At 45.8% G+C, this 20,172-nt stretch overlaps 1 protein-coding gene across 6 annotated transcripts in view; it reads left to right on the top strand.

The window, feature by feature from the left end:
- IL16 (interleukin 16) overlaps positions 1 to 20,172 on the top strand; it is a 111,339-nt gene that overhangs the window by 56,825 nt on the left and 34,342 nt on the right. For 5 of the 6 annotated variants that reach the window (XM_087429037.1, XM_087429036.1, XM_004432002.3 and 2 more), the window contains exons 3-6: positions 7,039 to 7,147; positions 11,897 to 12,039; positions 13,937 to 14,047; positions 17,747 to 17,861. In XM_087429037.1, coding sequence (XP_087285163.1) covers positions 7,039 to 7,147; positions 11,897 to 12,039; positions 13,937 to 14,047; positions 17,747 to 17,861 — 478 coding nt within the window. The remainder of the gene's footprint in view (positions 1 to 7,038; positions 7,148 to 11,896; positions 12,040 to 13,936; positions 14,048 to 17,746; positions 17,862 to 20,172) is intronic. The other variant, XM_087429038.1, reaches the window with a different exon arrangement.

Raw genomic sequence — 20,172 nt, 5'->3', positions numbered from 1 at the left:
TTTGGAAGAAAAGTAACGAAGGTCTGGTCCTATCAGATATTAAAACAACTGTAGACACCATCTCAACACCATTCTACTTTTGAGGTATCCTTGGCTCTGACTGGCAGAGGGAGTCCATTTTTTTTTTTCAGGAGGCAGCTATTTGGCATGAAAACATCACTACAAACGTAAATTGATTCTTGAAGAAAGAAGAGAAGCAAGGATGGGTAGCTACATAGACAGGACAGTGCACACAGAGTCCATTGGGAGAAAGTGTGACTAACTGGGTACAAGGGAGGCTTGAATCAGCCTGGGTAGTTTCAGAGGAGGAAGGACCTTTAACGACATGCCAGGGAGTTTGGATTTGATCTTAAATCCATCAGAGATGGGTCCATCAGAGATTTAATCAAGAAATCTCATGAGTAGCATCTGCATTTTTACAAAAGTATGTTGGCAGGAGAAAAGATTGGGGGCAGGGAAATTATGAATGAATGAATGAATATTTCCTTTTAAATGGTTTTATTAAAATATAGCTCACATACCATACAATTCACTCATTTAAAGTGTACTTTCAAATGTCTTTCGTATATTTACATCATTGTGTGACCATCACCACTATCTGATTTTAGAACATTTTCATCACCCCAAAGAGAAACCTCATAGCCATTTGCAGTCAGTCCCCATTCTATCTCCAACTCCTGCCCATCCCTAATCATCCACTAATCTACTTGCTGTCTCTATAGATTTGCCTATTCTGGACAGTTAATATAAATGGAATATTATAATATGTGGTCTTTTGTGACTGGCTTTTTTCACCAAGTATAATGTTTTCAAGGGTCATCCATATTATAGCATGTATTAATACTGCATTTCTTTTTATTGCCAAATAATATTCCATTGTATTAATACACCACATTTTATCCATCTATTTCTCAGTTGATGGACACGTGGGTTGTTTCTACTTTTTGGCTATAATGAATAATACTGCTTTGCACATTTGTTTGCAAGTTTTCATGTGGATATGTGTTTTCATTTCTCTTGAGTATATACCTAGGAATGGAATTGCTGGATCATATGGTAACTCTATGTTTAACTTTTTGAAGAACTGCCAAGCTGTTTTCCACAGCATCTGCACCATTTTACATTTCTGCCAGCAATGTATGAAGGTTCCAATTTTCCACATCCTCCTTATATTAGTTGCTGTTAAGTGGGTATGATCATAGCCATCCTAGCCAGTGTGAAGTGGTATCTCATTGTGGTTTTGATTTGCATTTCCTTGATGGCTAATGATGTTGAATATCTTTTCATGAGCTTCTTGGCTTCTTGTATATCTTCTTTGGGAAGATATCTATTCAGATCCTTTTCCATTTAAAAAATTGGATTATCTGTCTTTCTATTATTGAGTTGTAAGAGTTCTTTATATATTCTTGTTACAAATCCCTTATCAGATATATGATTTGAAAATATTTTCTTCCATCCTATGGGTTATCTTTTCACTTTGTTGATGGTGTCCTTCGAAGCACAAAAGTTTTTAATTTTAATGAAGCCCATTTATCTACATTTTTTTTTGTCACTTGTGCTTTTGGTGTCATATGTAAGGAGTCTTTCCCTAACCAAAGTCATGAAAATTTACTCCTATATTTTCTTCTAAGAGTTTTATAGTTTTAGCTCTTACATGTAGGTTTATGATTCAATTTGAATCAATTTTTGTGTGAGGTGTGTGGAAAGAGTCCAACTTCATTCTTTTACATGTGGATATACAGTTGTCCCAGACCATCTGTTAAAAATATTTTTAAAAACGCACAACTTTTCCTAGACCCCCTACGCCATTATAATAGCCTAGTCTAAAAAGAATACTATGAACTAAGGCATACGCAGTGAGAATGGATGTGTTGGGGAAATTTGAGAAGGTAGAATTACAAGGACTTGGTGACCGTGGTCATGTAGGGACCACTGGAGAAGAAGGAGGACTTGAGAAAGACCCCTAGGTTTCTGGTTCCCTGTCTTCCTCTCCATATCAGGTGGCTTGTGGCCTCGACATCCCACATGACCATGTGGCCATCCCAGAACCAATCTGCTGGGGCCACTTGTTTATCCTCATGACTTAAAGATCAAAGCCTGTTGCTGCATGATCAATCCAACCACAGGAAACCAGCCTTGATCAGAAGGACAGTTGAATTATATTTTATGGTTCCCTTAGACCAGAGCAGCTATAGCATCTCAGTTCAAAGAGAAAATGGAAAGGCTTGTATTTAAGAGGAATGCAGTCAGCAAACTACAGAAGCATCAAGCTTCTGTCAGCAACGTCAGAGGCCCATATACAAAATGAACATTTCTAAGAGAGCAACGGAGCCTTCTAACCCTTGAGGAGTTTAGGCTCCAGAAAATCTTGTTTGTAGGACACGATGCCCCAGAACTCTGCATCTTCATTCTGGGTTCACTCCTTGATTACACGGGCATCAGGGGGTTTTTCCACTCCCCCCCCTCAGTCACCAGGGGGACTGACCAAAGTAGGGATTGCCACCCAGGGCCCACCACCCACAGAACTGCTGCCCGTAGCCAGTCTCTCGTGAGAACAAGGGGAAGAGTGTCTGGAGATGGCTTTGCCAGCCCCTGGCCCTGGTGACACATCCTCAGCTTCGAGAGCAGCCCCACCTTGGGAGCAGGAACAGAAGAGCTCTGTCTGTGCTGGCGAGGGAGCCGTACTGTGCAAACGTTCACAGGGCTCCCACAGAGACTCCTTTGATGAGAAACCACTCCACCCAGGACGTCCTTGCCCGAGAGTGACCAGGCTCCCCTGGGAGCTGAGGGAAGATATTTTGTTCTTGTGAATGATCTTCTGACTGGTGATCATTTTGGAGAGGACAGTAGCCCTTTAGCTCTTTAAATACAATCATCAGTTATGTTGAAAAGCATCGAGCTGAAAGTGATTATAGACGTTGTTAAGTTCACCTCCTCAGCCTACAAAGAAGGAAGATGAACCCAAAGAATTAAGTGACAAGCCCAGGGTCATAAGTGATTTAATGCTGCTGGTCTCATGACCCTCTATCCGCTCTATCCCACTGTGTATTTCTGGCGAAAAAAAACATTAAGCTCCGAGTTTTGTGAATTAAAAAGAAAGAACAATGCCTTGAAATGATCCCAGAACTTGGATGAGTACTGGGTTCTTGTTGGTGTCCAGGAAACGGAAGGTCCACAAAACTTTTGCATTGACTCTATTTCAGGAGCTTTTAGGAGCCAAGTAGTTTTTTTACATGTCTGACAGAAAATTACTACTTAGATCTCATCTTCGGTTCATAGTAGTACATTTCTACTCTTCCCTGTAGTAGCCATCCAGTGAGCACTCACTCCACAGCCATGTCAAAGTGAAACACACCAATTTTACACAACTATCCAAGAGCTTGACTGCTGCCTGGCTAGAGGCGAGTTATTGGAGCCTCTAATTAGTCCAGAGACTGGCTACACGGCAGAGGGAAGGGACCAAGCACCTGTTGTCTACGTCTGAGGCGGTTTTGATAGGAGGACATAGAGTTGTGGAGGAGGACTCATCCTAGAGCCTGTGAATGCAGAAGAGGCTCCAGGACTGCCATGTGCACTGGGAGATGGCTGCTCCTGGTCCCCTGGCAAGAGAAGGCTGAGCCCTGAGATGCAGAGAATGGAGGGGCCACACGGTTGATCTGCCCGGTTTAATCTCTTTTGGATAAGGTCTTTTAAGATTCCCTCTTCTGAACGTGTCATTAACCATTTCCAGGTAATCTGGACCAAAAAAAGGCTTCACTTTCTATGATTCTCCTGCCATCAATTGGCCTACTTGCCAAGCAATTTCCAAATCATGTTTTGGATGGGGAGCTTTATAAAGAGGATTAAAAGAAAGAAATTAAACAATAAATATATTTTGTCTTAAGTCTACTAATGTGACAATTGAAATGTAAGATTAGTCATTTGTTTCTGGTCTGATTGTAAAAGTAATACACGCTCATTGTAGAAAATATGAAAAATATAGAAAGTTGTAAAAAAAAAAAAATACATAAATCCCATCACCCAGACATGCTCCTGCCGATTCATGAGAGCACGACCTTGTCTGTTTTGTCTGCTGCCATATTCTTAGTACTTGGAATAGCACCTGGTACATAGTAAGTGCTTAATAAATGTTTGTTGAATGAATGAATGTTACTGTTGGTGTATTTATTTCTAGTGCTTTCTCTATGCCTGTTTTACATGATTGTAGTAAGACTCTATTCATATCATAACATTTTTTTTTACTTACCATGGTAATACAGGTATATCTGTATCACAAAAACTCTTTATCAACATTGTTTTTAAAGATGCTTAGTATTCCACGTTTTGTGTACACATCATTTACTTTTACTTATTTATCTTCACCTTACTAGATATTTGGGGGAAAATACACATTTCAAAGGTATTTTGCAAAGGCTTCACTTTGGACAAGTAGACATACTGGCTGTTTTACTAGGCTCCCCTATTTTGAGTGAACCCTGAGGAGCTACTGAAATCACATTTTATTATTTTCTTCCATAGTCTCACTGGAGACCATGAAGAAGTGGGAATAATGCCAGAGGGAAGTCTTAACATTAGAATCAGGACATGACCTTGAGAAGCTATTTAGTTAGTTAAGAAATATCTTTTGAATATTCTATTTATGAAGCAATTATTCAAATAACCAGTCATTATGCTAAGTTCTAGAAATATAGAGTCTCAGGAATTCAACTGAACTAAACCACTTTCTATATAATCCCAGTTCTCTCTCCTTTTAAAAATTTCCTGGTGGGGCTGGCCCGGTGGCACAGTGGTTAAGTTCACACGATCTGCTTCGGTGACCCAGGGTTCACAGGTTGAATCCCAGGAGTGGACCTAGGCACCGCTCATCAAGCCATGCTGGGCTGGCATCTCACATACAAGATAGAGGAAGATGGACATGGATGTTAGCTCAAGGCCAATCTTCCTCAGCAAAAGGAGGAAGATTGGCAACAGATGTTAGCTCAGGGCTAGTCTTCCTCACCAAAAAAATAAATAAATAAATAAATTCCCTAGTTTACTGGTTAGAGAAGATAATTTTACTCAGGTTAATATAGCGCCATCTGCTGCTGAAAAGGAAAATGAGTGCGTAGGAAGATCAAGTCTCTGATTTTAAACATTGACGTGTACAAGAAATAAAGGGAATTGCTATGTGGTTTCTTGCAGGATCCCCTTGTGTCAGAACTGGATACAGTTTTAAAAAGAAAAAAGGCTATGAGTGGACTTCTGGCTCCAGATGGCTACAGAGCACAATTTATTAACTTACCCCACCCCCCCACGCCTTAGAAATTTCTATGAAAATTCAAAAAATACATAAGAATAGGGAAAAATGCATGTCAGAACAGGAAGCCATGGAAAGGGCCAACCACATTCTGGAACCCGTGAGAACTTTCTGCATGACTTAGTGCAGGTGAGATTGGATTGAGGGAAGGGCTCATTAGCCTTCCATTGAGCACACCAGAGGGAAAAGCCTGGCAAATGAGTGAGACAGCTGCCAGCAGAACCCGCTAGTACCTACCAGCTCACAGTGCCAGTGGCTGGAGGGCAGGGCGGGTCATCGGCACATAGAGGGAGGCAACAGTAGACCTTTCTTCTGCTATGAGAAATGCACCAGCTGCTGGAAGTCTGTGCACACCTGGCACATGAAATTAACCAGGCACTGCCAAACCTGGTTTCCAATAAAGGCAGTCATGCCAATTAGAAAATGGTGGCAGGTGCCCCTAACAAACCTCTATCTTGGAACACTAAATCCCAGGTAACATTTGAGCCAGCTGTAGTTTCCAGATCGAACAGCCGATACCCAAAGATTCCACAGTCAGCGAATCGTGCAAGTGTGACCACCACAGAAAGACATTCTCAGACATGAAACATCCAGAAAACTTTCCATCTGCACAGCTTTCCTGAAAGAAAACACACACACACTATTAAGGATTAAGGTAGTGAGTAATGAAACCAACATAATTCAAGAATTAAGTCAAGATCATTGTGGCTAATACAGTTATGAAATAGAAAAACAATATAGAAAACAGTTCTGGGAAGAGAAGTAAAATAATACCAGCATCTTCATTATCAACCTCTCTCCCCCTGTCCCTCTATCCTCTGTCCCTAAAGTCCCAGGGTGAGGAGAAGGAAGACTGAAAGTTGTCTCTAATTCTCATCTTACCTGAGGAAGAGGTATTATTGACCCTGATAGAGAAATGAACCCCAGTAAACTGTATACTGCTTATAGACTCAATACAATGGGAGAGTTCCCAAATTATTAGTATAAAAAAGAAGCAAGGAATATTTGATCAATATGGCAAGGTAGAAAAAGAACAACAGAACGATAACAAAATTTAACTTAAGAATATTGATTTTTAAAGTCCTAAATTAAATCTTCACAGAAAGAAATCAGCAATATAACGAAATCATAATACTCTCAAGAATGCATGGATGGTTCAACATTAAGAAATGTTATGTAAGAAATATTTACATAACATTCATTCAACGAATGTTTCTAAGTGCCTATTCTGTGTTGGAACAATGGCACTTGATCATCTCCTCTAGAACACGCTTCCCAGGCTCCCCATTCACGCCCCTCTCCAGTTCTTTTCTTCATAGCACTTATCATTCTCTGTAACTATCTTTCTTGTTTTTTCGTTTGCCTGTTTACTGTTGGTCTTCCTTTGCTAAAATGCCCTTTCCCCATGATCAATGTCCTTGTCTATATTGTTCACAGCTGTATCTCCAATGCCTAACAAAGAACCTGACATGTTGCTGACATGATCATGCAACATTTATGGCATTAGTTCAATATTTAGGTGCTATCTATTCATTCAATATTCTTTATTAAATGAATTAATGTATCTATGAATTAATGAATGACAGTAATTCTAGATCCCTGCCCTCATAGAGCCTATCACTTAGTGGAGGAGACAGACAACCCAACAAGTACTTTCATGGCCAGTGTCAAAATCTCAGTTTTCTAAGCATGTTTTCTATTCTAACTAACTTCCTGAATAAAAGATGGGAACTGTTTTGCAGGAAGCTTCTACAACTTCCTCTCGAGAAAAGTCTGGAAAACTAGAAGCACACAGTAGTAACTTCCTGCTTCCCAGAGCCTGTCACCAAAGGACACGCAGCAACTCCACCAGTAAGTGTCTCGTCAAACTAGCTTCAGGCTCAGGGCTCAGCTGTTGCTGAATATCAGGAATATCTGTGATGTGGGGAGCTCTGGGGGAGGGTGGGGCTCTGCTGGTCCAGCTGGACAAGACCCAGATTGTGATCTGCTTCCTCTCTGAGAGCATCCTTCACCGCCTGTGCGTGTCCTGGCCAGTGCGAGGGCCTCCGCATGTGCCAGTAGAGCTCTCTGTGGTTTAGTCCACTCCTCCTCTAGCTGCACTTCCAGTGCCGTGTTGGGAAGACTCGCCATAGAGGATAGAAGACAAGGGCTTCCCTCCTGCTCGGTCTTCTGACACGCTGCTTGGTCTTTGGAAGGCCACTTCTTCCTCCGAGGGCCTCTGTCACCTCGTCTATAATAGGACAGAAGTCGAAGCTGAAAAATTTCAGGGTTCTTGGTTGATGCAAATAGAATAGCACTAATACTAAGTGAAGAAAATTGGAAGAAGCAGAAAAGCATGAAGAAATTAAAACCACACTAAATCCTAATATTAGAGACAATCTATGTTAACATTTTCAATTATTTCCCTCCTATATATGCCTATAGAAGACACACACACACACATCCATACATCTTTATCTCACGTAATTGGAAATTGTTTTGTAAACACCATTTTTAGTGGATACGTAGTATTTTGTTAAATGAATGTACATAATCTAGTTATCCAACTCCCTGTTATTAGATAGTTATTCTCAGCGTTTCACTAACATGATCAATGTTGCTGAGGTTGTACCTGAAATTTTATTCAAGTTGGTGACGACCTTCTTAGGGGAAATATAAAAGGCAGTGGATGGTGTATGTTAAGAGCTCACATTTGGGAGCCAAGGCAGTGGATTTAGATCCTGCTTCCAGAACTAACCATCTGTGTGACCTTCAGCAAGTCCCTTAAACTCTCTAAGCCTTATATTATTCTGTTGTAAGATGTCCCATCATTAAATCAATCATTTCATATTTTTAGACCACTATTTGCTTTTTTATCATAAATTTTTACCTCTTTCTTCTTTTAGCATAATTTCCTAGAAATGGAGTTTCAAAAGGTAGATATACCTTAGACCTTGAACTGTGCTGCCCAGTTTTAGTAGCTATTCCTCCAATAGCGTATGTGTATACCTGTTTCTTCAATCATAGCTCACACTGGATTATAATTTTATTGTTTTTTTAAACTGAGCTATAATTGGTTATAAGCTATAACATACAACATTATGCTAGTTTCAGGTGTACATCATGATTCGCTATTTGTGTACATTGTGAAGTGATCACAATAAGTCCAGTAATCATTTGTCACTGTATAAAGTTACACATGTTTTTTCTTGTGATGAGAACATCTAAGTTTTACTCTCTTAGCAACTTTCAAATCTGCAACACAATGTTATTGACTATAGTCTCCATGCTGTGCATTACATCTCCAGGACTCATTTATTTTATAACTGGAAGTTTGTATCTCACCTTCACTCATTTCACCCACCCCTCAAACCCCCTCCCCTCTGGCAACCACCCATCTGTTCTCTGCATCTATGAACTTGGTTTTGCTTTGTTTTGTTTTGTTCTGTTTGTTCATTTGTTTTTTAGATTCCACATATAAGTGAAATCATACGGTATTTGTCTTTCTCTGTCTATTTTACTTGATTATAATTTAAAAAAATTTGCTAGGCAAGTTTTTCCTCTATTCCCCTCTCCTCAACTCATTCTTTGCTTTTTTCTGCCCTGCTTTGCACCTAGGACCAGCTAGACAACTTGTGGGGATTAGTGTAAAAGGAAAATGTGGGACCCCTGCTCGAAAATTAGGAATTTCCAAACGGTGACAGCTCCTAGCCGAGGGCCTTCGAAGTTTGGGCTCTGTGTACTTCACGGGCTGCACACCCACGGCCAGCCCTGCCTGCACTCTCGGCACTGGCCCTGTCAGACGGCACCCCAGCACCCTGGCTCTCCGATTTCTGGTTGAGTTCAGTCAGCGAGAGGATCCACAGGAGACGGGAGGGTGGAAGAGAGAGCTGCTGGGGTGTTTCTTCCTCTGTTCCTTCTGCCTCGGTGCTGCAGCTCTGGCGGTCGCTGTGTCCCTTTGTGACTATAAATCATGTCGGCGTGGCCTCCTTCCATGGTCCCAGCACTCACTGGGCTCTGGTAATGCATTTCCTCCCCTTGTCCCTTCAGGCCTGGGATGGTACAGCTTCCAGATCTTGCCAATTCCTGAGTACCTCAATAGGCCTTGTTATTTCCTTTAACTCTATTGACCCCTTTGTAAATGGCTGCTTCATCCAGGCTTATAGAAATCCTAGCTAAGTGTATCTTTTGTTTGTTGTCAAAATTCTGACTGGTGTATTTGCCTGTAAAGTGGAAAGAGTACCTCTCCATATAAGTGCAGTTTAATATGCCTTCATTTATGTATTCTCTTTCCTGTGAGTTCACCTATATTCCTATTGGGATGGTCATTGCATTATCATTAATTTATAAAAAGTCTCTTGGTTAAATTAATATGTATTAATATTAATATAATTAATATTTGGCTGTCATTCAGTTTGTCATTTGTCTTTTAATTTTTTTCTTGAAGATGTTCTTATCTTTATATAATAAAATCTATTGATTTTTTCCTTTCTAATGTTAAAGTTTCTTCCATATCCAGAGAACTATTAAATACTTGGCAATATTTTCTTTTAGTTTTTAAATGATTTGCCCTTTTTTTTTCACACTTCTATATCTGTCATTTATTTTTGGTGTTTGATATGAAGCAAGGATCTAGATAGATTTTTTTTTTCTAAATGGCTAGCTGATTCCAGCATCTCTTATTGATAATCAGTGTCTGCCCATTTTTAAATTTCACTCCTTCTGTTTATTTTGTTTATCTCCTGCAAATGATGTGCAGTTAGATCGTGAAAACAAATTTGACAATATTTTTAAAGGAGGAAGCTCAAATCACTGACATTAGTATTCTAAGTAATATCTGCTTTTACTCATATTCTTTTTATACTTTGTTTTTATGGTTTCTTGTCATTCGTTTCCTGCCTCTTGCTGTATGCCTGTGTGTGTTTAATTTTTGCAGTGATTTGAAAGGTTTATTCAATTTTCATCTCCACTGCTGGTTTCCTTTAAGTTAAATCAATCAATTAGGTTTAATTAATTAATTAAATAGTTAAGACTGTATTTTCCAAACTGCCCCCTTTATGAAAGACTCCGTTATTCATCTCTAGTCCCTTTTCCCATTTGTTTTTTCCATTTCATAATTCAACTTAATCTTACATTATAAACTCATATTATTGTTATTATGTAATCATCACAGTATAGTTTCCCTTTCAAAAATTATTTTGGCTTTTATAACCACATTTCAATGAACTCACTCGATGCTGTTGAACCAGTTTCAACTTCCCCGCACTCGAGATGATGCTTTGATATATTTCCTTGCGGCTGGAGCGCATCCACGAGTAATTTTCAGGAAGAGCAGGCGAGAGCTCAGACCCCTTCGGCTTTGGAGAGCCTGCCCTGTCCTGACTCTGGGCCCGCGTCCGTGCTGATCCAAGCTCGTGGGCGGAGCGGGAAGGAGCCCCAGGACTGCCCAGGTCGGTGAGGGCAGAAGCGGAGCTGGAGGGGCCTGGGCTGCTCCCCCGTGCCTGCCCGTGGCACCCAGGTGGTTCTGCTCTGTGAGCCTCTCCATGTTGGCCACCTATTTACTTGTTCTTGTTCCCTCTGAACCCAAACCCTGCACAGCTGCCCTCCTTCAGACTGCAGGTCACCTCACACTGCTGCAGCAGAGAGGAAACGAACAGGGGGTTGGTTTCCTCACTGATAAAGTAGAGTTGAACTCCATCAGGGCTCCTCAGAGGACTGATGGGCTGGCCACATCACCTGGGGCGCCTGATAAACATACAGACCCCACCAGTATAGATGTGGATCGAGTAGATCTGATCTGGGCGAATTCTGAATTCTGCCCCACTTTTTATAAAAAAAAGTATTATTAAAATTAATCTCCCCTGTTTCTTTTGACTTTTTTAATGTGGCTACTAGAAAATTGTAAACGACACCGGTGGCTTACGTAGTATTTCCATTGGGAAGCACTGCTCTAGAGGATGAGGCTTCTCCAGCTGGATGCTGCAGGGTGGAGCTCCTGGTTGGAGGAAAGGAAGTGGGGGGTTCCCAAAAAGGAGAGGAAGCTGATTGCTTTGCATTTTCTTAGATCCCCAAAGATTCGAGAGTTGCATCTGCCTGCAGTGTTAGGGTGTGCACGCGCCTGTGCATGAGTGTGTGTGCATGTGAGAGGCAGTCAGATCCTTTTGGGAGGCTGGATGCTGCTGGGGCAGATCCCCCAGGTTCCTGCCCAATCTCTTCTCTGGTTCTAACTGTCCTGGGCATCCTTTGTGCTTTCCTCCTCCTCCTCCATTGGGCCTGAAACCTCCCTGACGGCAGGGACTGGAGTGGACACGGCGCTGTGGTTTCCCGAGAGCCCAGCATACTGCTCGACTGTCAATGCTTGTCGAGTTGGCCTGAGGTGAAATGGAAATGAGGGTTCCGTCTGCACCCTGCGGTGCAGAAAGCAGGTGCAGAGATAATGAGAATGTTGCCCATTTCTTCCTTCCCCGTCATGCCCCTGGCCCTGCGCACTAAGGGGTTCGTGTTCACTCAGGTTCCTGGCTAATGATGACTGGCAGTGGGCAGCAGCTGAGATTGTTCTCAGTTGAGCTTTGCTTTTTGAGATCACAAATGATTTCTTCCTTGTTTCCTCTCCTGGTCTAGGTGTTAATCCCTACAGTGCAGGAGAGATTGATTCTCTACTGACCCAGAAATCTGCAGCCTCCACAGACCGGCAGCTGCATTCCCTCTGTAGCAACAGGAAGTCTCTCTCTCAACAGCTGGACTGTCCCGCGGGAAAGGCTGTGGTAAGAAGGAAGGGAGGGGACCCGGAGAAGACGGAGAGGTGGGAGGGGTCCAGACTCAGCAGTGGCTGAAGAGGCCTTCCTTGTGGTTTTATGTCCACAAAACTACAGAGGACGGGGGCTAGCTTAGTGGGGATGGGCATCTCTAGGCAAAGAACCACATCAGGAATGTCTCCCATTGCGTGCCCTCGTGTGCCAGGCACTTGCAACTGCTGCCACTTCGATGCCATTAGGATCTGCCGTGCAGAGGACATCCCACGGTGCAGACCCTGAACTAAATCTTCACGTGGATTCCTCTGTGTCATCACATTCCTTCATGCACAATGACCCTAAGAGGCACACGAGGGGACCGGGGCTTGGGCCAGTTGAGGAGCGCACACGAGTTCACATTGCCAATAGGAGATAGCACTGGGACTGGCAGCTGGATCTTCAGGACTCCAAACTCCACGCTTTTAACCCCTGTGATATGGTGACTTACCTTACACACACTGCCTCTAAGCCTTAAGACAAACTTGGAAAGGAATGTAAGACTAGCCCCATTTTACAGTGGGGAAACTGAGGCTTGGCAAGGTGAGTAGCTGTCTGAGTTCATACATCTTGAAACCTAAGAGACCAGCATTTGAACCAAGTTGCCCAGTCCATGCCCTTCCCAGTCTGGGTCAGCAGCTGGCAGACTGGGAGCTAAGCAGATAGGAAGCACACTGGCCCTGCACGTGTCACTGCAGCCTGTCTTTACATCTCCTCCTGTTGTTGCCCTGAGCCCCAGCCATGCACAATGCCCGCCAAGTGCCTCATGCTGCCATTCGTGATCCCACAGCACCCTCTGTCTGTAGCGCTTGTAGCTCCCTTTCTCAGCTCTGTCTCTGGAAACCCAACCCCATCCTTCAAAACCCTCCTAACACTCCTGCTGGAAGCCCTCTTGACTCCTCCAACTGCATGAACCTGACACTTTCCTCATGCCCATCATAATGCGTCCATCTGTCCCTTACAGCTGTCACCCAACGTGGCTCGTTGGTGTCCTTATTCATGTCAGTGTTTCATCTCCCCAGCAGACCGTGGGCTCTCCGAGGTGGGCTCCAGAGTCCGTGATGTTTGATTCTCCTGCATGGGACATAGTAGACACTTGAGAATTTCATGTCTGCCTTCCCTTCCCTTCCTTGAGTTATTAAATGTTTCATTGGCAAATGGGAAGCGTTGGTGTTCCAGTGTTAGAAAAAGACGGCTTCCAAAGTGACAGATGATTTTACAGAGGAGGAAACTGAGGCACAGAGGGGTTAAGTCACTTCCCCAAGGTCACCAGCTGATAACTGGCAGAGCCAGGAGAAGAACCCAGGCTGTGGGGCTCCAAAGTTGAAGATCTAACCTATTCTGAGCTGTACTGTCCGTCACCAGGGCAGCGTCCTGCAGCACACACAGAGCGCATGTCTATGTGGCACACTCTGCTTCTCCTACCTGTCTGCCATGCCTGGAATTTACGTTCTGAGTTTTTAAATCTTTGGGTTCCTCCCCCTCATCCACAACCCCGTGCCTGGCACAAAGAGGGGTCTCCATAAATGTGTCTTGACTTCTGTCGAGGGAATTCTTGGCAGTTGGCTTCCCAACCTCTGCTTGAGACTACGGTTATGGACTGACTGTCCTGGGGCGGCGTGGTCTGTGACAGTGCCCTGGAACTCCTGCCTTGACGAGCCTCAGCAAGCCTCTAGCCACTGGTCTGCAGGGAGAGGGGCTCATCAAAGCTGGCTCTTGGGGTACCAAGAACAGCCTGTCCCTGCCAGCCTTCCATCCCCAGCCCGTCAGCCACACTCCAGGCATTGTGCTGGGCCCTCAGCAGACGGGATGTGGGTCCTCCCGGGGGGGCCACCCCGCTGACTCCTCTCCCCGCCCCTGCTCCTCCTTGCAGGGCGCAGTGAGACCAATGCGGTCACTGAGCACGGCTCAGCTTGCACAGCCCTCGGGGGGCCTCCAGGCTTCCGTCATCTCCAACATCGTGCTGATGAAGGGCCAGGCCAAGGTAAGCAAGTGCCGTGGCCGGCAGAAACTACTGGAAGAACACCAGTTTCTGAGAAGCTATCATGTCAAGGGAAGGATGGAGATGAGAGTGGTGATTCTGGCTCAAAATATGAGGATTAGGATGCACTTGTGGAAGCAGAGGGAGGGCCAGTCTGGCTGCTCCACACAGGTCACAGTGGGGTAATTGTTCCCCCATTTGTTCCCAGCGTGATATTGTCCAGAAGTTAGTTTTACCTGATGGTTAAATTCAAATCATTTCAGTTGTTTCTTAGTTGAGGCTGCTACAACATAAATACCACAGACTAGGTGGCTTAAACAACAAACATTTATTTCTCACAGTCTGAAGGCTGGGAAGTTCAAGATTAAGGCCCTGGGAGATTCAGTGTCTGTTGAGAACTCATTTCTTGGTTCATAGATGGTGCCTTCTCTCTGTGTCTGCACACGAGGGAAGGGGTGAGGGAGCTCCCTTGGGTCCCTGTTACCAGGGCACTGATCCCATTCACGGGGCTCCACCCTCATGACCTCATCACCTCCCAGAGGCCCCACCTCCACATACCATCGCCTTGGGGGTTGGGTTTAACATAGCGATTTTGGGAAGACACACACATTCAGTCCATAACAAATAGATTTCTGGATCCTGACCTCGCACCCACCTTACGAGTGTTGGCAGAATAAAGCATGGAGTCTTGTATAAGTATTAAAACATATACTACCCGCTACCTGCGGGTGATTGAAAGGTGTGTAATGATTTTTGCTAACCATTGGAGCCACCCGAGGAGTAAGAACTAACTCTAGCTCTCTCTAGATGATGAGGCATTATACTAATTTCTGCCCCACAATTGAGAAATATCAAAAAGGGGAACAGAAGCAGTGGCAGGGGGGCATCCCAAATGTTTCTTTGCACTTCTTACAGAACCTGCCACCCGGTGTATGGAGTTGAGACGCACACTAAGAGAACTCTTGGAACACGGGCAGTTGCTACCAAGTTCTCAGACCAGCCCAAGTAACTCTGACACTTAAGGCGTGAAAGGGTGGGGTGTTTTTATTCATCTAGTGTAATTCTGGTGTGCGGTGTGAGGGGGAGATCCAATTGCTGCTTAAGGTCTTTCCAGTGGAGAGCCCCACCACACATCCGGAGTCCTCTCTCTCTCTCTCTGTCTCTCCTTCCTTCTGTCTCCTGAGAGCTCAGTAGAGAGGCAAAAGAGAAGACAGAAGTGAGACATGCTGAGATTACTGGTCCTCTAATCACAGGAGAGTCACTGTCTCCAGTGCTGACTTTTCTCCAAACAGCCCCTCTTTCTGATGAGTAAATCACAATGCTTTTCCCCCTCTTGAATTTAGGTAGAAGTATTTTAAAAATAATTGACTTTCAAATTGTCTGCAATGCTCAAAAAAAGGTAAAATGGAAAAGGGCACCAAAACTCATGCAAAGATGACCAAAAATGGTTTAAGTTATCTTGGTGTGTATAAAAATATATGTTCAAGAAATATGCTTTATGGCCAATGTGTCACTGGGCAGATTGAGTTGGCCTAGAGGGGCCCAGGGATGGAATGAGATGAGTTGTTTGGTGTGGGAGGCCTGAAGTACAGAGCAGGAGTGATGGGTCCAGAGATAAGGCAGGCCTCCCACTCCACCTGGTACAACCCACGCACCTGAGACCTCCTTGTTAACAGAGGTGACAGGGAGGAGTGAGGCCAGGGCTGATTCAGGAGGAGGAGGAAGAAGCAGAGCTAGAAGGATCCATAAGTGCTTGAGGTAGAGTCAAAATCAAATCAAAGAACAAAACCAGCCACCCAAACCCAGGCATCGTGCTAAAGGCTTTGCAAGGACAGCTCCTTTCATCCTCACAACCCTACTCTTATCTCCCTCACACGGCAGACGGGGAGGCTGAGGGCCTGGGTCACTTGGTTAGTGAGCAGCCGAACTAAGACAATGGCCCAAGACTTCCTGACCCCTGGAGCTTGTTCTTTTTTTTTTGTGAGGGAGAGCAGCCCAGAGCTAACATCCGATGCTGATCCTCCTCTTTTTTGCTGAGGAAGACTGGCCCTTAGCTAACCTCTGTGGCCATCTTCCTCTACTTTATACCATCTTCCTCTACTTCATATGGGACGCTGCCACAGCATGGCTTGATAAGCGGTGCACGGCCGGGATCCGAACCTGCGAACTCCAGGCCAAGGAAGCGGAGCACCGGCGGTCGTCGAGCACCAGCACTTAACCGCTTGCGCCACCAGGCCGCCGCCCTGGAGCTTGTTCTTAACCACCCACCATGCTGCCTCGCCAGGGCGGGTGAGAGATGCATCTAGAACAGTTATTTCAGCCAGGACAAAGCTCGGGGCCCACAGAGGAGCCCCAAAGCTGCTCCTCCCTCTGTGGTACTTCTCGTCACTGTCTTTCTCTCCCACCCTGGGACACACGCACTTCGCCAGGAGCTTAGAATTGCTCCTTGTGCACATGGCTTCCCTGCCTGGCGCATGCTCACCTGGTCCCCAGCCACCCGGGGCACCGCCAGGCCTGCCGTCTCTGTGGTGCAGGGTGATGCGCCCGGTTAGCGCTGCGCAGCTGCGGGCCTGAGACAAACTGCGCACGAGCAGCGGTGCTGTTACGATGGCGGCCGTCACTCCGGCGAGTGTGCCGGGAGCCAAGCTCCTCACCCCTACCTGGCACGCTCGCAAGTTGGACCCGAAGACCGGCCTCCAACTGTCACGCGTCCTTCCCCTGCGCAACACGCACTTCCTGAGCACCTGCCAGGGGCCAGACACCGACGAATGAGACTCGTGCACTGCCTTCAGGGAGCTCACAGTCTAGGAAGGCGCTCCCTGAGACCTGGCTAAGCCTCCTCCGGAAGCAGGGAGCTCCTTCGTCAGTGACAAATGAAGCAAGCAGTGTGTGTGTTTCCTTCGCTGCTCCCCGGGTCGGCCCAGGTCGTTCTCCTAACTCCCCGGAAGGTCTGCAGGCGAGGCCGCACCCTCCCTCCTCTGTCTTCCTGCTGTAGGCCTCACTCACACCTTTCACTGGCTTCCTCTGCCTCTGGCCTTGTCTCTGCTGCCTCCTGGCCGCTCCTGCAGCTGGGACTACCTGCTGAGCCCCTGAGCTTCTCTTCCCAGAGCCGCCTGTCAGTGCCGGGAGCTCGCAGAGCGTGCTTGTCGGCTCCCGGCGCGCGAGAGGGGGCGGGTGAGGGATTGCAGTGATGTCAGTGAGAAGGGGTGGGGGGGTGCAGAACAGAAGGGAGTGAACTGCCCTCTTTAGGAGAAGGGATGCTTCTTCCCTTGTAAGCTGCTGCTTTATTATTGTAGTTGATGTTTCAGTTGTTGCTAGGTATCTTATTGAATTTTCAAACACAACCCTGTGAGTTAGGTGATATCAGCATCATTTTCAGGGGGTAAATTGAGGCTTAGAGACAGGAAGTGATGTGCCCAGAACTGCCAGCTAGAGGGGCAGAGGCAAGATGCTGGTGTCTCTACAGAGTCCCTCCGTGTGGGGAGCACCAGGCTCGTGCGAAAGCTCCAGACACTACACGGCCATTTGGCCTTAAGGTCACAGCTTCTCTCATTCCTTTGTTTAGTCCTGAGACCCGTGAGACCAAAGGTTGCTCTCTCCTCCCTGAGTCCTTTGTTCCGGGCTGGGCAGGCCCTCGAGAAACGTCAGCCCAGTGAACAACAGGGAACACTCCTAAATCCCACCTCTCCTCTCTTTCCCCAGGGCCTGGGCTTCAGCATCGTTGGGGGAAAGGACAGCATTTACGGCCCCATTGGAATTTACGTCAAAACCATCTTTGCAGGGGGAGCAGCAGCAGCCGATGGAAGGCTACAAGAAGGTAGATTTCCAGCCCTTACCAGATCGTGTTTGAGGAACCAGAAGCAGGATCACTAGGTTGTAGGAGATATTGGGAAAGCTGAATTTGTCTAGAGTCTTCAGAGTTCGGCTTGCATGGATTCTGGGGTTGGAAGGCGTGGGGCACATCTCCCCAATGGCTCCATCGTGACTGGCATGTTGGCTGCGTGTGTCTGCCTCTGCCCTCTTCCAGTCTCACTGTTGTCTTCTCCTTTCTTTTCAAGGTCCCCTCTCGGTTGCTGGTGTAGGGGAAGAGGGAGAATCCCCCCTGCCCCTTCCCTTAAGGTTCTTATGGCTGGTCAAATAATTAAAAGGGCAGGTCAGCAGGAGAAAATCAAAGTTTAATAACATGTATACATGGGAGAAACCAAGGAAAAACTGAGCAACTCGCCAAAATGGCGGAGGTTCTCATCTTAAACACTATCTTCAGCTAAAGACAAAGGAGGATGTTGGGGTGGGGGGAGTCAGCTATGGGAGATTACCAGCAAAGCACAGTAAACAAGGGTAAGGCTATTATGCAGATTTAAGTCCTTGCCTTCCGCACTGATAAGAGTTTCTAGAGATAAGGTACAGAGAGGGAGATACCTTTACAAATGGAGATTTCCCCTATAAATGTAAATGTTTGGTAAACAGAACTTTGATAAGAATGGGCTTAGCAAGGACCCTCCCAGTCTATCCATACCCAGAGTTGTCTATGGTGATGGCCTGTCCTGGGGACAGGCCTTCTATCTTAAATTCTTTTAGGCAGTTGGGGGGGGCGGGAAGTCAAAGTTTCTTTCAGAGTCTTTTGTTCTTGAAAATAATCAAGGTAAAGAGACATATTTTGAGGTGGCGAATTCTGATCCCCCACCCTGGCATCCATTGATATTCCCTTTTCTTCATTCTCTCTGCCCTCCCTAACCCACAACCATAGGGAAACCAGTGCTTCTAATGAGCTGGATAAACACATTCTCCGTGAGCCAACTGCATTCTAGCCTCTAGGAATATAGAGAATTATCAGACATGACCCCTATTTTGAAGAGCTCATGGTCCGCCCAGCTGCCATTCTCCCCTTCTGCCCACCTGTCTCCCTCCGCTCACTCTTTCACCTCTTTGCAGGAAGGCAGCCCCTGCCCGTCCTGAGAGTGAGGGCCCGGGAGCAGAGCTGCCTCGAATGCCCTTTGTCTTCTTATCCTGGAGGGGCCGGCTTTTCTCCCCACCCCAACTCCACCCCAAGTCCTGTTTGGGTTATTGAGCAATAGGCTTGGTCTGAGGGGATCTCCAAGTTTCAACTAGGAGGCAGAAGTCAGGGGCAGGCAGTCATGGTCCGAGGGAAGCCACTGCCGGCCAGACGCTGGGTGCCACGTGGACGTTTAAGGAGAAGCGATTTCACAGCATTCCCACTCTCCTCTGTCAGGCTAGCTTCGGTGGCCATGCTGGGATCCTCAACACCTCCAGTGACCCAGCTAGTTCAGGCGGGGATGGCAGATCACAGCCAAGTGTGGCCCACCGCGTCTTTTTATATGGCTTACGGACAAATGGCTTTATGTTCCCATGTAGTTAAAGAGATCTAAAGAAATTTTGATTATTTTGTGGCATGTGAAAATTAAATGAGATTCAAATTTCAGTGTCCATAGAAAAGCTCCCTTGGGACACAGCCATGCGCATTCATTTACCTATTGTCTATGGCTGCTTTTGTGCTACAATGGCAGTGTTGTGAAACAGAGCACATGGCCTGAGAAAGCTCAAAGTATGCACCATCTGGCTTTTTCTGGAGAAAGTTTGCCAAGCAGCATTATGCGTATGGATTTTATTGTGTGGACAGTGGGGAGCCTTTGAAGGCTTTTATGATTGGGAGAGACCAGCTACGACCAAGGTTTTTTGGTGATTCAGGAAGCAGAGCGTAGGAGGAAGTGGGCTGGCAAGACTCCAGAAGCAGGAAAACCAGTGAAGAAGCTGTTGTGAGAGCAGGCTCCAGGTCTTCAGGGTCTGCCCGGAGGCAGTCACCCTGGGAGGAGAAAGGTGCTGATGGCAGAAGTCACGACCTCCGTGGAGGTGGCAAATGAGGGGCAGGTCAGAGAAAGCTTGAAAGTTTCTGGTCTTAGCAAACTAGAGAAAGATGATGTACTACACAGAGCCAGAGGCAGAGGAGGAGAAGGAAAAGGAAGGCAAATGAGGGTATTTAGGTTTGAACAGCAGAGTGGAGGTTGAGGTATCCAGGTGACCACTAGGTGGAGCTGTCCAGAAGGCAAATGAACATTTGGGCACCAGCTCAGGCAGGGAGTAAGGGTTGAATGTAGATTTTAGGGTCACAA

Source organism: Ceratotherium simum, chromosome 3 (assembly GCF_057802395.1).
Source record: "Ceratotherium simum simum isolate JZ-2026a chromosome 3, ASM5780239v1, whole genome shotgun sequence".
NCBI classification, from domain to species: Eukaryota; Metazoa; Chordata; class Mammalia; order Perissodactyla; family Rhinocerotidae; genus Ceratotherium; species Ceratotherium simum.
Note: the sequence above shows the minus strand (reverse complement) of the source record. Positions and strands in the feature narration are given on the sequence as shown.